The 14,934-nt window shown below is 37.6% G+C and overlaps 2 protein-coding genes across 2 annotated transcripts in view; one reads left to right on the top strand and one right to left on the bottom strand.

The window, feature by feature from the left end:
* Positions 1–867: 867 nt before the first annotated feature.
* On the top strand, positions 868–11,006 carry ptger4b (prostaglandin E receptor 4 (subtype EP4) b). The gene is made up of 2 exons (XM_052095262.1): positions 868–1,932; positions 5,090–11,006. The coding sequence occupies exons 1-2, from the start codon at positions 1,156–1,158 to the stop codon at positions 5,453–5,455; spliced, it is 1,143 nt and encodes a 380-aa protein (XP_051951222.1). The 5' UTR covers positions 868–1,155; the 3' UTR covers positions 5,456–11,006.
* Positions 11,007–11,202: 196 nt separating this feature from the next.
* Positions 11,203–14,934, bottom strand: part of ttc33 (tetratricopeptide repeat domain 33) — a 48,255-nt gene continuing 44,523 nt past the window's right edge. The window contains exon 5 of the mRNA XM_052095295.1: positions 11,203–13,277. Within this exon, the coding sequence (XP_051951255.1) occupies positions 12,945–13,277 (333 nt within the window). The 3' untranslated portion in view covers positions 11,203–12,944. The remainder of the gene's footprint in view (positions 13,278–14,934) is intronic.

The following is a 14,934-nucleotide window of genomic DNA, read 5'->3' as shown; positions in this document are numbered from 1 at the left end:
TGTTGATGTTTTGTGCACATCATAGCGTCAACATGCATCTGACATCAGTAAGACACCTGAAATACCACAAGAAGGAAACAAAAAAATTCAAAAACATTGAGTTAAACAACATTTCAAAGGTCATGCATGAGTCATTGTGTTGGTCTACAAAAACACTGCAGAACTGTCCAGGTTCTATGCCTTGAATGTGAAAAATTAAATCAAACAAAAATAAAAATTCTTGCAACTTGAGAGAGAAAGAGTCCAAATCAATGTTGCGAATTGAACATGTATTTACAAAAAAATATTTATGTTGCTATATTCAAATATGATTATAATTGCAGTTGTTGCATTTAGGCAATCTCAACACAAAATACTTCAGGGCTTGACTTCTGAAGTAGGTTATGTGTGTCCTGTCAAAATGTTCTACCCATGTTTAAACAAATTTGCTATGCATGATTTTAACACATTTATTTGAGCGGTAGGTCCAGATAGGTATTTTCAGCTGTCAGGATCCGCCACCCATGTTGTACCCCTAAAGCTGGCTCATTACCAGAAAGGAGCTAATTTTTGTCAGGCAAACATGATTTAAGTTTAAAGGGAAATTTCACACAAAAATGCTCGTGCTATTCTAAATCTTCTTTCCTCTGTAGAACACAAATGAGATGTTACACAAAATGCTAAACTCAGTCATCACCATTCACTTTCATGGCTTCTTTTATCCATACAACCAGGGGCGTAACCCCCAGATATTAGATATTTTATGGGAGACATACAGTATGTGTCAACTTGCACTGACAGGAGGGTGCGTACTAAAGCTCGTGGGCGGAGTTGACAGAAAGCTCTCAAGGAAAAACTTGTATGTCAGTTTTGTGAGACAGAAGACAACTGTGGACTACACGCCTAACACAACCAGAAGTACAGGGCTCGACTTGTGGAAGACAGCGTGTAGCCTATATACGAATCTGGCAAGTCAAACTTTATCATAATGCAATACCTTTCGGAGATGTAAAGACCCGCTGATTGTGAGGAAAGTATGATTGTGGGATTTTAGACATCGAGAAGTGATGCGCGCGCGATTGGGGAAGTCCTCATTTAAGGAGAAATGCGCCTGAAGCGCGTGTAAAGTGACCTTTCTGACTTTACCTTCAACAGTTTGTAAGAAACAACTCGGTGATGACGAACGAGACTAACAGTAAAGGTTTTGACCCGACCATTCCGGTCATTATGTTTATATTCGGCGTGGTCGGCAACGTGATTGCTATTGTAGTGCTTCGAAAATCACGGAAAGAGCAAAAGGAGACCACTTTTTACACTCTGGTATGTGGACTTGCTGTAACCGACCTGTTGGGCACGCTGCTGGCGAGTCCTGTTACCATTGCCACCTATGTGAGTGGTGCGTGGCCCGGTGGTGAACTGCTGTGTCAATATTCCGGATTCATTTTGCTCTTCTTCTCCTTGGCTGGACTTAGTATTATTTGTAGCATGTCCATTGAGAGGTACCTCGCCATCAATCACGCGTATTTCTACAGCCATTACGTTGACCAAAAGGTGGCAGGCTTGACGCTCACTGGCATCTATGTGTCCAATGCGCTTTTCTGCGCTCTTCCGAGCATGGGACTGGGGAGCGTGGTGAAACAGTATCCAGGAACGTGGTGTTTCATCGACTGGCGGAGCAACAACAGCACGAACGCTACGTTCTCCTACATGTATGCCGGCTTGAGCTCCGTTCTCATCCTTGCCACCGTTATCTGTAACGTGCTGGTGTGCTCGGCGCTGTTACGGATGCACAAGCGCTTCGTGCGCAGGACCTCGCTTGGCACGGATCAGGGGCGAATCGCGGAGATCAGGCGACGGCGGAGTTTCGCCCGTCTGGCTGGTGCAGAGATTCAGATGGTCATCGTTCTTATAGCCACCTCCATTGTCGTACTCATTTGCTCCATTCCATTAGTGGTAAGTGTGATATTGAATGACTTCTTTAGCCTACAGTATGTTTGGGAAATGAGAGCATACTTTGATTTGAAGCAGTTGAACTATGTGTGTTAATGTGGGGTACTGCGCGCACTGGAAGTATCAGCATGTAGACGGAAGTCCATTCATTAAGTTTTCAGCTTTTAATAAATAACATATGAGAATTTCTTTGACAATACTGAGTAGCCATTTAATCTAAAATGTAGGCCTATCTTTTATTCTAACATTTACCTAGTGAAAATTGGCGGGGGTCGTTACTGTATTGCAAACAGAAGAAACGATCAGTTGCGTCATATAGAAATGCTTAAAATTCCAAATAAAAAAAATAAAAAGACAGCGTGTAAGCTTACTATATTAATTTACAGTCAACAGCCAGTTAACTATAAAAATATATTATGCTATATATTGCAACAAATTAATGGCATGGTAAAATTGGGGGTGGGTCATAAATACAAAATACAGATTTGTTTAGAGCAAATATGTATGAATATATGACTGAAGCATGGGCGGGTTTATGATTTCTGAGGTACCAATTAACCGACCAACCCTGGCCCTTGAAAAGGTTTGCTTAAAAAATTGCATAAAATTGATTTTAAATAATCATTTTAAATTCGTCCTATAAGCCGTATACATTCAAAATGTTTAATGAAATACAAATATAGTTAAATGTAATTAATGCATGTTTTCCAGTTTTCCCACAGATAAAAAAGAAACATTTACCTATACATATATTTTTACAAAACACTTTTTTTTGTGCAAAAAAACCTACTAATTCACCTAGTAACATTTTGGAATTTAGTTGGTATTTATTAATATAACCCATACATAATTTGTTGTTGTCCAGTTTTGTCATGATAACATGACAGTATTATTATTATTACTTTGAGGATTTTGTTGTAGACAATTGTAATGTATTCCTGTCTTATTTAGCCTACTTTACTTTCACCTGGAGCTTATATTCTGATGCTGCAGTTCATGATGTTGCAAAAGGCTGTATTTTATGTACGCATCGTACACTGTAAAAAATTTCAGTAATTTTTACTGTAAAATGTTGTAAAAATGCTACAGAAATACAATTTTAATTGATTAACAAATAGGCCTATTAACTGTAAAATATACAGTAAAATGTTTTAGTATATTTTAAAAGACCATACAGTAGTTTTTACAATAAAATGATGTAAAAAATTACATTATTTAAATGTAAAAAGTAAGATTTTCCTGTATAATTAATGGTAAAAAGAACAAGAGAGTATATGTACTTTTTTACAGTAAATTATTTTTTAAATTACAGTAAAAATACAGTAATCGTTCATTCCCACAATTCCCTGCTGACCCATTACATTTCATTATATTTTATGTGAATAGTTATATATTTTTTATGTACACTGGGGTGTTCTGTGTTATATTTGATGCAATTTAGTTAATGTTTACGGCATTATTTGAATCTCACATGTGTTACCATGATGGTGTTTAGTGTTTGTGTGAGTGATACTGAGCACAGTTTCTATAAGTTTATTGGTCATTGCTCCTGGGAGAGCCACTACTGGTGAACTTCATGTCATCATGTGCTCTTCTATAGTTACTACCATGATTAACAAATACCTTATAAAGTAAACAACAGATTTATACAGTTTCTGAAGGCATATTTATGAATTTCTTTTACTGTAAATTTAACAGATTTTTTTTTTTTTTTTTACAGTACCAGCATGTAAATTACAACCATTTTAAACTGTAAAATGTACAGGTTGTTCTGTAAAGTGGTTTACATTTTACAGTATTTTCTACATAGGCCTAATTATTCTGGCAACCACAGCTGCCAAATTTTTTGGTAAAAACAACAGTTTTTTTTTTTTTTTACAGTGTAGGACACATTCGTAACAGTAACAGTAAACACACAAGTTCACGGCGGCCCCTCGGCACACTAGAGCAGAATGGAAAAACATTGCCGTTTATCAAGCGCTGAAACTTTGCTTGTTGCAGAACAATCTGGAATAATGTTAAACATGGTTACAGTCACCTCTTTGCAACCTGAACTTGTTCAGAACATTAAATCTTTGTGATACCTGCGCTTAAAACAATCTAGACGCAGCGCAACAAATGAGACAGAACGCAGGTGTCTCGACATGCGTTTTTTGAAACATGACGTTCTTATTAACTTGAGACAGTGTCTAAAAATGTGCCGGTCACTGCGTGAGAAACTGATGAAACACAGAGACGCGGTGCAGCAGTCAAAAAAACAGAGCAGACGCACACGAAAACACGTTTGGTGTGAACGGCCCCTAACTCATCCGTTCACGCGTAGGCTATCTGAGCGTGTGAGTGAAACAAGTTCGGAAGGCCTATATATATATATATATATATATATATATATATATATATATATATATATATATATATATATATCATATTCTTTTTTTCTTCTTTACCCAAACATACGTCCTACTGACCTGAACCCGGCAGTTTCTAACGTGAATCAGTCTGAGAGCGCTGACAATGGCGTGTTCGCGCGTGTACCCAGAACAACATGTCACCTCAAGCTGTGTTTGCGGAGCTTTCCTACAGTGGTGAGGCCCTCTCGACGTCCGGGGCCCCATGCAATTGCGTGGTTTGCGTGGTGGTTAAAACCGCTACTGCACTGAAGCACAAAGCAGTGTCTACTATGATTATGAGGCTGACACCAAAAGCGTCCCCCCCCCCCCCAAAATATCATTAAAATATGTGTTTTGTGAATAATATAATGAATATTCTTAAAATAATTGTTTAAGAAATAAAATAATACAAATGCAAACGGGGCAACAACAAAAAAACCCTTGGTGTCCAATTTTGGTCATAGAAATTATAAAGATCTCTGCTGAAGTTCACCACATGAGATCTATTTTCCATAATGGTACACTGATGACATGTTAGGTATTGACTCATAGTGGAAAGCCTTTGTAGATATCTGATTTTACATCAGTTCTGTGGACAATAATTTTGGTACACTTGTTTGACACTTTAAATGATAAAAAGTATAAATAAAATAGTTGCTGGTGTAGGAAATAGATAAAATATATATATATATATATATATATATATATATATATATATATATATATATATATAAAAACAGATGACATCATGTCTCTTTTCCCCCATCTAGGTGCAGGTGTTTGTAAACCAGCTGTACCGTTCCCCAGTGGAGATGGATATAGAGCGGAACCCAGACCTCAAGGCTATCCGAATTGCCTCTGTAAACCCCATCCTTGACCCCTGGATCTACATCCTGCTTAGGAAGTCGGTTGTGCAGAAGCTTCTAGAAAAGATCAAGTGCCTCTTCTGCCATATCGGTGGGCGAAGTCATGGGAGGAGCCCTACAGAGTTCCACTGTGGCAATGGTGTCCTCAGCTCATCCCTCGTGTCTCGTAATTTACCGTCAATGGTGCTGCCTGAGCTGCCAGAGGTGATCAACACATCACAGACATACCTGTATCCTCTGGAGGGGGGGGCAGGAGATGGGTTCCTTTAGTCATTCTGCATATATGCAGAGTGGGACTTGTTCAGCTTTTAATGAGCGAGCGCTTCTGGTGGCCCTTAGGGGTTAGACCTCAGAAGTGGACTCGGAAGTACAGACTTTCTAAAAACACACATGCTCACACACTCCAGCACAAATGAAGTGCAGTGTTCCAAGCACCAGCCCTTACAAGTAACATTTAAATGAACTGTGGATGGTGTCCAAGAAACCCATGATTTTTATTAAAAGCTTGATTGAACAGAGTAGAATTTCTGTTGGTGGAATACATTTCAAGAGCTTTATGTGTCTGTTTTCAACTTGTAGCACCATAACTACTCAGAGCAAAACCTGAAAGGAAAACTCTCTAAGAAAAAAAAAAGTATAGATATTTAAGAGAAATGCACCACTCAAAGCACTAAACTACAATTTATGTAACAAAAATTGATGGATCGTCAAACTCTAAAATTCAAGCATGTGAAAGCAAATGTTAAGTCTTCTGAAAGATGTTTAATAGAAAGGCACATTGGCTTAATTTTCTGGATATAACTCAATAGAGGCATTTAAAAAGAAATGTCTGTAGTTGAGTAACAGGATATGCTAGAAATGCATATTTTAGACAGTGAGGAGTTTGACAAAGCTCTGATAAATGAGTCTCTTCTGAATGAAAAACTGCAGAAAAGGCTATTTTACCTAGATAAGAGAAATTTCAGAATTTGACCCAGGGGGAGGGGAGGCGATTTTCCCCTCCCCTGTAATTCCAAACTCATTCGATTAGTTTTGATTTATGAACTTGATCAAATATTTCAGCTTTAAGTTGCCTTTTGCAGACATTCGGATGAGATCTTGATTAGGTGACAAGTTCAACTAGCCAGAGTGCCTTGTTAGTTTTTCTCATACTGAAACTCCTGCAGATTGCCGTTTAAAATGTTTCCATTTCCTTACGTTAAGGTTAGCAGAACACCATGCAAACACTGATGCATAAACAACAGTCCGCTATTTTAAACTTTTACTTATGTAAAAGAGTAAAATATAGCTAGACATGACTGAACATTCTTTCGGACTCCCATAATATGTTCAATATTCTGTGAATTTACCAATAAATTTCATATCCATATGTTAAATGACAATACCATTTTCACAAGATACTTTAGCACTGAAACACAACACAATGTAAGAGCACATACACAACAAATCAAAGCATATCATTTTCATATCAGAGTTTTTTTGTTTCTTTCAAAATATATACAGATGAAAGAATGTATACCAAGGAGGTGAAAGCTACTGAGATGTAGAATGTCTTTTATGAGGTCAAACATGTTGCACTTTTAATCCTAGTAACCACTGAAAAATCAACTTCTAACTTTCAAAATTGATCACCATGGCCCGTCTCATTCAGTGGTTACCAAGGAAGAGCTGAGTTAATCTGTACATATTTGTGATGCTAAAATGTGAATGCTGTCTCATTGTAATGATTTAATTTATTGTAGCATTTTTAGACAATCTATGGACTGTAGTTATTTCTTCTCTGTGAGAAGGCCAAGTTTGACATACATCTACCCATGTCAAAGCAATTATATGATACGTTTTGGTTTCATTTAACATTTTATGTGTATCAAAAACAATACAAGATGTGATTCAAACTGTACTTATGGTAAAGTACCATTATTTGTTGCATGTATATAAATGATTCAACATTAAGATGCATATTTTCCCCTTTTTATTTTTGCAGACACAATGCAACACATGCATTTAAACCTTGTCATACCTATTACCCTTGATGTGATCGGACACTTCAAAATGTGCAACTGCTATAATGCAGAAATAGATTGTGGCATTGAGTTGTCAAAGAGATAACCGAAAGCAGAAATCCAATGGTATCTGCTTTCTCATTAACAATAAAGCATAATAAAGCAGTCATTCAACCATTATGAATGCAGTGGTACTAAACAAGACATTCTCCTCTTGTATTGACAATCAAAGGCAAATGATTTAACATTAACTTTATGTAGCCTGTGAGTTGATAATTCAATTATTGATCCATTTTTGCATTACTGTTTTAAAACATTCAATTGTCTGCAAAAGTCACTTTACCTTATGTGAGTTTTTTAAATTATTATTATTATCATCATTAAGACAATTACACTTGTTAAAGAAATGAGACTTGCTTTTGCCATTTTGCCCTTTATCCACATATAAATATTATATTTAAACAAAAGAGCCCAGGTTTTCTGAATCACCAGAGTGCTTCTCTATTCACATAAAATATCATTTTCAAGCCCACAGAGGATGTGATACAAAAACTCAGGACTGGTAATTATTAGACATATCAGATTATCAGATTTTTAAAAGGACAAAGGATTGGTCAGATAAGGTCATGTTACAGCACTTGTATTGTTCTGAGGATAAAGACAGCTAATAGATCAAGTTGAATATACATCATTAAAAATACAAACTCTGGAATTTATTTTGCTCTGTGATAGAAACTACATAAATTCAAAGATTCACTGAGGCATCATTACATGAAGCAAGGCATACCAGAGCAGATGATCCTTACATGATGACCAATGTGCAGGGGCAGATCTGGAGACATTCATCGACTATATACATTTCATAATTCCATTGGGCCATGAGGGTAAATCAGTTCAACTTTCCAATGCAAGTATTCATGCTTGTATCAACCATGAATCATTCATTTATACACTTGCTATGACGTACAGTCCACACTGCCAACTGCCCTGGTGCCTTAATACGTGTAGAAAAATTGGAAAATGACAAATGCAATCTTTCACTTCGTAGACCTACATCTGACCTAATATGCTTCAGTGCCTGGCATCCACCCCCTAAATCATCATTAGCAAAGACATCAACATCCTCATTTATGTAAATAAAGAAACAATTAGAAAATAATTTGCGGGAGACAGAAGGATGCTGGTAGCTTCCGCCAGGTCCCACAGGTGCCGATTAAAACCATTAGAGACTTAACTGGCAGCCCATGCACACAACTGGATATCATCAACGCAGATGTGAATGCCTATGAAACAAATAGTGTCATTGCTAGCAACTGCCAATTATGAACCATACATATTGGGAATGCTGATACAATCAGGGACTAATAACATAACAGAATAACAGTTCAAGGAACATAAACGAAAACCAAAAACGTTTTTTTTTTTTTTTGCAGAACATCACCGAAAATGAAAACAAAGTCCCTTTTAATTGCTCCAGAGTGAAAACTTATTTTTAAATGCTGGTAACTTGTTAATAACCAGTTAATCTCATGAAACTAAAGGGTTTATCACACCACTACTTCCTGTTGCCCGAAAAAATTTGGCTTTTCTTGAAGCAGAATATAAGTATGTACTTTGATCCTGTAGGAAACTGCTGCATCACACATTTCTTTGCCTAAATGCACACTATTGATGTAGCCTTCTGTGACTGAAGACCTTTTAAACAACTATACATATTATAAAAAACAATTATGTTCAATTTACAGTAAAATACAGACAGCAGTGGTTGCCACAAATTTACCCTACAAAACACAGTGACCTCGTTTCAGTCTTTACGGGATGTAATTTTGATAGCTGTATATTTAACGGTTTACTACAGTTTATATTAAATTATATAAACGTGATTTACTAACCTGGAACTATAAAAGTTTGCTTTGCACTTTAAAATGTACTGTTGATCGCTATAGTAACTACAAAAGGCCACATGATTCCTTAAAGTTCAACAAGAATAGCTCTTGAAGGAGCAATGATTAATACACATTTACAGACAGCAAACAGTGTTACTTAGACAAACACAATCAGGGTAACACATGTGACACAAGAATAGTGCAATAAACATGAATTAAACTACACAAAATATAACACAGAACATCTCAATGTGCATAACTTATATTAACATAACTATTCCCATTAAATACAATTACATTTGATGAGTCATGCAGAGACTTCTGGGAACACTTTACTGTAGCATTTTTACATTCTTTTACAATTAAAATAATACAAATTACCTTTTTTTATTACATGTATTTACTGCATATACATGCACGTTTAATCCAGATACAAGGATACAAAAATATTAAAGGTAGGAATTAACTTTCTCAGTTGCTTCCAAGTATTCGATGGATTATTGTTAGATATGATGCATTAAAACTGATCTGATGCGGCGGGTTTTGAATAAGAAGCAGGTCAATAAAATTAAACAATCCATATATTACATTGTTTTTATTTAGGCCCTACTTTGTGATAATGTTTAGCTCCAGAAGAACATGGTCAGTGTATGTGCTTTCCGTGAGTAACCTAAGGTTGAAAACAATGAAAATAATTGGCCCACATAAGGTGAAATTTAGTCCAAACATGCCTGCGCATTATTTGTGTGCATGTGGGAGAGAGAGATTTAGGCTATTTATTGATTTTAGAGGACTAGATGCATATATCCCCAAAAATATTTCAGATAATTAATATTACTATGTTAATAATAAAAAAAATGATTCCGCTTTCTCCCAATTTAGAATGCCCAATTCCCACTTCTTAGTAGGTCCTCGTGGTGGTGCGGTTACTCACCTCAATCCGGGTGGCTGAGGACAAGTCGCCTCTGCTTCTGAGACCGTAAATCCACACATCTTAACACGTGGCTCGCTGTGCATGACACCGTGGAGACTCCCAGCACTGGAGGCTCATGCTACTCTCCGCTATCCACACACAACTTACCATGTGGCCCATTGAGAGCGAGAATCCCTAATCACAACCACAAGGAGGTTACCCCATGTGACTCTAACCTCCGCAAGCCAATTTGGTTGCTTAGGACATCAGGCTGGGGTCACTCAGTACACCCTGGATTCGAACTCACGACTCCAGGGGTTAGTCAGCGTCAATACTCACTGAGCTACCCTGGCTCCCCTAATATTACTGTTATATTACATTTATTAAAAAGACACCATTTTATATAGTCTACTGTATACTATGCTTTCTATCCTGATCAAATCGCCCACATGGGAAAAAAATGTAATTGCTAATTTTGGGTGAGGCAAGTCACTTATTTTGGGCTTTAGCGAGGTTGGGCAACGCTGTGTCTGATATACAGTACCACCCACCCTTTGCACAAAGTACTGTCATTTTAAAAAGAACATAATCATTCTTTTAGTTCATTCTAACCAGTTTTCAGTTGAAAAGGAGGCTGAGGAATGCTGAACAAAAAAAAACTAAGAGGGCACAGAACTACAGCTTACTGGATGTTTTTTGTTTTTGGCACCATTCTAAGTAAACACTAGAGATTGTTTTGCGTGAAAATCCCAGGAGTTCAGCAGATACATAAATACTCAAACCAGCCAACAACCATGTCGCAGCCGAAATCACTGAGATCAAATTATTTCCTCATTCTGATGGTTGTTGTGAACATTAACTGAAGCTCCTGACCTGTATCTGCATGATTTTTTGCATTGCACTGCTGCCACACGATTGGCTGAGATAACAATAGAAAAACACGAATGGACGCACAAACAGTTTCGGTGTGAACAGCTCCTACCTTGACATGCTGTCTAAAAACTTTTGCAGAAAACAATAATAACTGAAAAACTAGTTTGTGAAAAAGTGTTCCGTGTGAATAGCCCCTAACACAGTTAGTAGATTTTACAGTTTCAAATAGTAATTGGATTTAGGACAACAGAAACCAACAATTTTTTTCTTCAGTTTGAGTAAATAGAATACTATTTCTTAAGAAGTTGGGATGGGTATGTTTAGGGGTATGTTATTCTACTGGATTATAGGAAATCACTGTAAAACCAGTGGAAAATACAGTACTGTACTGTAGGTTGGCAACCTCACTAGTCAGACTAGCACGAACGGATGCGAAATTTAGTCTACCAAGACTGCCCAAGAAATGGGCAATGTAAAGTGACCCACCATTTGTCATTTTTAATGTTATGGGATAATTCTGAAATCCATGACACAACAGTAACAGACCAGCATGCCAGTGCTAGCTCTTTTAAATAATACACTTAGTCTTGCAGAAAGATTCTAAAGACAACAAAGAAAAACTGATACATCCAAAATTGATTAGTGCCTATACTGTTTTACAGACATAACTCGGCAAACAGAGTGGAATATCCTTAAGGAATTTCTTACATCTTATTTACTTGCTACTAACTCCTTCAGACAAAACTCTTGAATACCATGAAAAGATTCAATGCCATGAACCTCACAAAATGACAAATTAATTGAGTAGTTCCTTTTTGGAGGTGCATGTAGCAGAAGCATGGTATTTTATAAAGGAGAAGTGCACCCTGACTACTATAGTGGCCAGCTAAACAGTCTGGATGACAGTTTGTGCTGTTTTGCATTGTTTAACATGCACCAGGCAGGATGAATTGTCCATCCATGACTATAAGCTGGCAGTCAAAGCCTTGGACTAGCATGAACAACTAGGTAATTCTGCAGATGTTTATTCAGTTTTTACCCTAAGGGTGCAACACACCTTGTTTTCCCAGTAATCATCATACTAAGTGTGACCTTGCATGATATTATCTTCTGGAACAGATGGAAAGTATTTGTGTTGAAGTCTAGAGCTAAGTACTAATTCTGCAATCTACGTAGACAGAAGCCCAGGTTTTACAGGCATTTCCCAGTGGTGCTGTCACGGTGGAGCCATTCTGATTCTGACTAATAATAGATCCAATCCACCTATAGAGACAGTGTTATAAAATGTATGTTTTTTTAGTGGCAACCAAGTGATTTATGTAGAGGATTTATGAACACCTAAATCGATCTAACCAACATAACAGAAGAGTATTTTCACAAAAAAATCAGTTTCACATAAAATTAATGATATCATTATAATAATAAAGCTCATCAACCAAGAGGTAGTCTGCTTTCTACATCAATCAGATATCTCTATGATGACTAATAGACAACTGATTTTATCTCTCCCTTCTATATAGGCTAAATAACTTAAATAACTCTCTGTGGTCTGCAAGTCCTCTCTCCTCTTCTGCATGCACTTCAGTTACCAGCTTAACCCAATACTGCATTAGAATCCTCTTAATCTCTTACTAGTTTCACTATCCAAAAATAGACAATCCAGTTAGTTAACAGAGCAAAATAATACGAATCTGTTTTTTTATGTGTGTGGGAGCATAAAGTAGTTTCCTTTTCCTGCTCGTTCTTGGCACATCAGTTTCTTATTGCTTTAACAGCACTCCAGTTCCCAGTGAGGTTCACATAAAACGGGACTCAAAGCTGACTAGGACATTCCTATTCAGCAGCGTACATTAAGAAGGGATTATTCTGCCATTTTGGGAACTTAAAAGGCCATTTTTAACTGCATTTATACAGAATAAACACATGATGCATCAGTAAAAGGAATTTATGCTTTACGTGAAAATGGTCCAGACAAGAAGCATTTCAGATGCTTCAATTTCTCTAAGCATCTGGTACTCACTTTACAATCTTAACTACAAGGAAGCCCATCAGAACCTTGGAGGATCAAATCAGCTAGATTTTTTTCAGAGTCCTCGTGCCTTCACCAAAACACTCTGTGAAGATGAAGTGGGTCTGCTGTCATCCTCGATAACCACCATTTTCTTTAAGTCCTCGTATTGCTTCTGTCTCTCAGCCATGGCTGTGCAGGCCTCAATTACTTCATCACTCTCGAAATCATAATCCCTGTTCAGCTCAGGAGCTTCCACAATGAGCCGTCTGGCTTCCTCTTCCTGCGTTGCTCTTTGGGAAACGGCTCGTTTCTGCTCCCGGAGCTGTAAAGCCCAGTTTAAGTCCTCCTCCCAGAGCGGGCACTCAGACGGATGCAGGTGCACTGCCACTTGAAAGGACCGCACAGCCTAGAATACACACAAAGTTCATTTAGCATGTATATATACACTATGTCGTCAAAAGTTTGTGGACTCTAGCACTATGCCCATATGTGCCTGTTTGGCAATTAACTGAAGAACCATTGGAAATAAAAGGGAGCTGGCCCTCCCTAACAGCTTCAGCTCTTCTATGAAGGCTTTCCACTAGATGTTGGAACATTGCTGCAGGGATTTGCTTCAATTCCAACTCGAGCATCAGTGAGGTTGGGCCCAGTTCGCAGTCAGCATTCCAATTCATCGCAAAGAAGATCAATAGCCGCGTTTCCACTATTGAGCCAAATGAGGGCATGCAAATGCGTGCCAGTTGCATTCCCACTGTTACTTCCGGGGGTTCAAGGTGCCTCCTGGGGCTTCCTTGGTGTCCAATGGCCAATCATTCTCTCATCATTTACGCACCCCTCATACTGTCCCAAACTCGTTTGACTTTCTACGGATCACAAACAATAATTTTTCTGAAGAATGTATTAGGTGTTTTTGTTCAATGGGATCCAAAATTGTCAAGCTCCAAAAAAGGCTTACAGACTGCATAAAGGTGAGCCATATAAAGTGAGCAGTTTAATCCTTGATTTCTAAAGTGATACGATCGCTTTGGATAAGAAACAGATTAAAATGTATGTCCTTATTTACTATAAATCTTGACATCCGCCCAATTGGAACACGGTGCAGGCTTCACGAGAGAAATGTTTTGATGCTGCACGCGGTTTCCAGGTATTTAATCCGGGCATCAAACTGTAAATTTTTAAAGTATTGTTAAAAAATAAAAAACTCAACAAGTGACTGTCATTTTAACTTGGGTTTGCATTTTCAAAATAGCCCAGCTGGGTAAGAAAAAAGCAACAGGGCTTTGCTCATTCATCAAGTGAGAGGAAGTATGAGAAAACTTCTCTCATGAACGTGCCAAAGAGATTGCGGCTGTCAAGATTTATAGTCAATATGGAGTTACATTTTGGTCTGTTTCTCACCCGAAGCGATCATATCGCTTCAGAAGACATGGATTAAATGCTCAAGTCGTACGGATTACATTTATGCTGCCTTTATGTCCTTTTTGAAGCTTGAAAGTTTGTGACCTCATTGACTTCCATTGTATGTGGGTACAAATAAACGAATAAATTCTTCTAAAAAAATCTTTGTGTTCCGCAGAAAGTACGTAATACGAGTTTGAAACGGCATTAGTAAATGATGATAGAATTTTTATTTTTGGTTGAACAATTCTTTTAAGGGGACAAGGCAAACTGTTTATTAAAAGGGGGTGGCTACAATCTTTTGAACACATAGTATATGGGAAACTAGACATGTACACCATATACACTTTACAGATATAGAAATGGGTGCATGATCTCAGTTACCATCAAAATGAGTTGATGAAAACAGAAAACTACATTCATCTCTAGGAGACAGAATGCATCTCCTTCCTGAGCAGTAGGATGGCTGCATGGTCCCATGGTGTTTATTCTTGAGTACTATTGTTTGTACAGATGAACGTGGTACCTTCAGGCATTTCGAAATTGCTCCCAAGGATGAAACAGACTTGTGGAGGTCCACAATATTTTCTGAGGTCTTGGCTAATTTCCTTTGATTTTCCCATGATGTCAAGCAAAGAGGCACTGAGTTTGAATGTAGGCCTCAA

Source organism: Xyrauchen texanus, chromosome 3 (genome assembly GCF_025860055.1).
Source record: "Xyrauchen texanus isolate HMW12.3.18 chromosome 3, RBS_HiC_50CHRs, whole genome shotgun sequence".
Taxonomy (NCBI): Eukaryota; Metazoa; Chordata; class Actinopteri; order Cypriniformes; family Catostomidae; genus Xyrauchen; species Xyrauchen texanus.
Note: the sequence above shows the minus strand (reverse complement) of the source record. Positions and strands in the feature narration are given on the sequence as shown.

What these genes read in the sequence shown, in the direction of transcription:
- ptger4b (XM_052095262.1), top strand. Translation starts at nt 1,156, where the DNA reads ATGACGAACGAGACTAACAGTAAAGGTTTTGACCCGACCATTCCGGTC. An exon ending in TTTGCTCCATTCCATTAGTG is followed by an intron (nt 1,933 to 5,089) that starts GTAAGTGTGATA and finishes TCCCCCATCTAG; the next exon opens with GTGCAGGTGTTTGTAAACCA.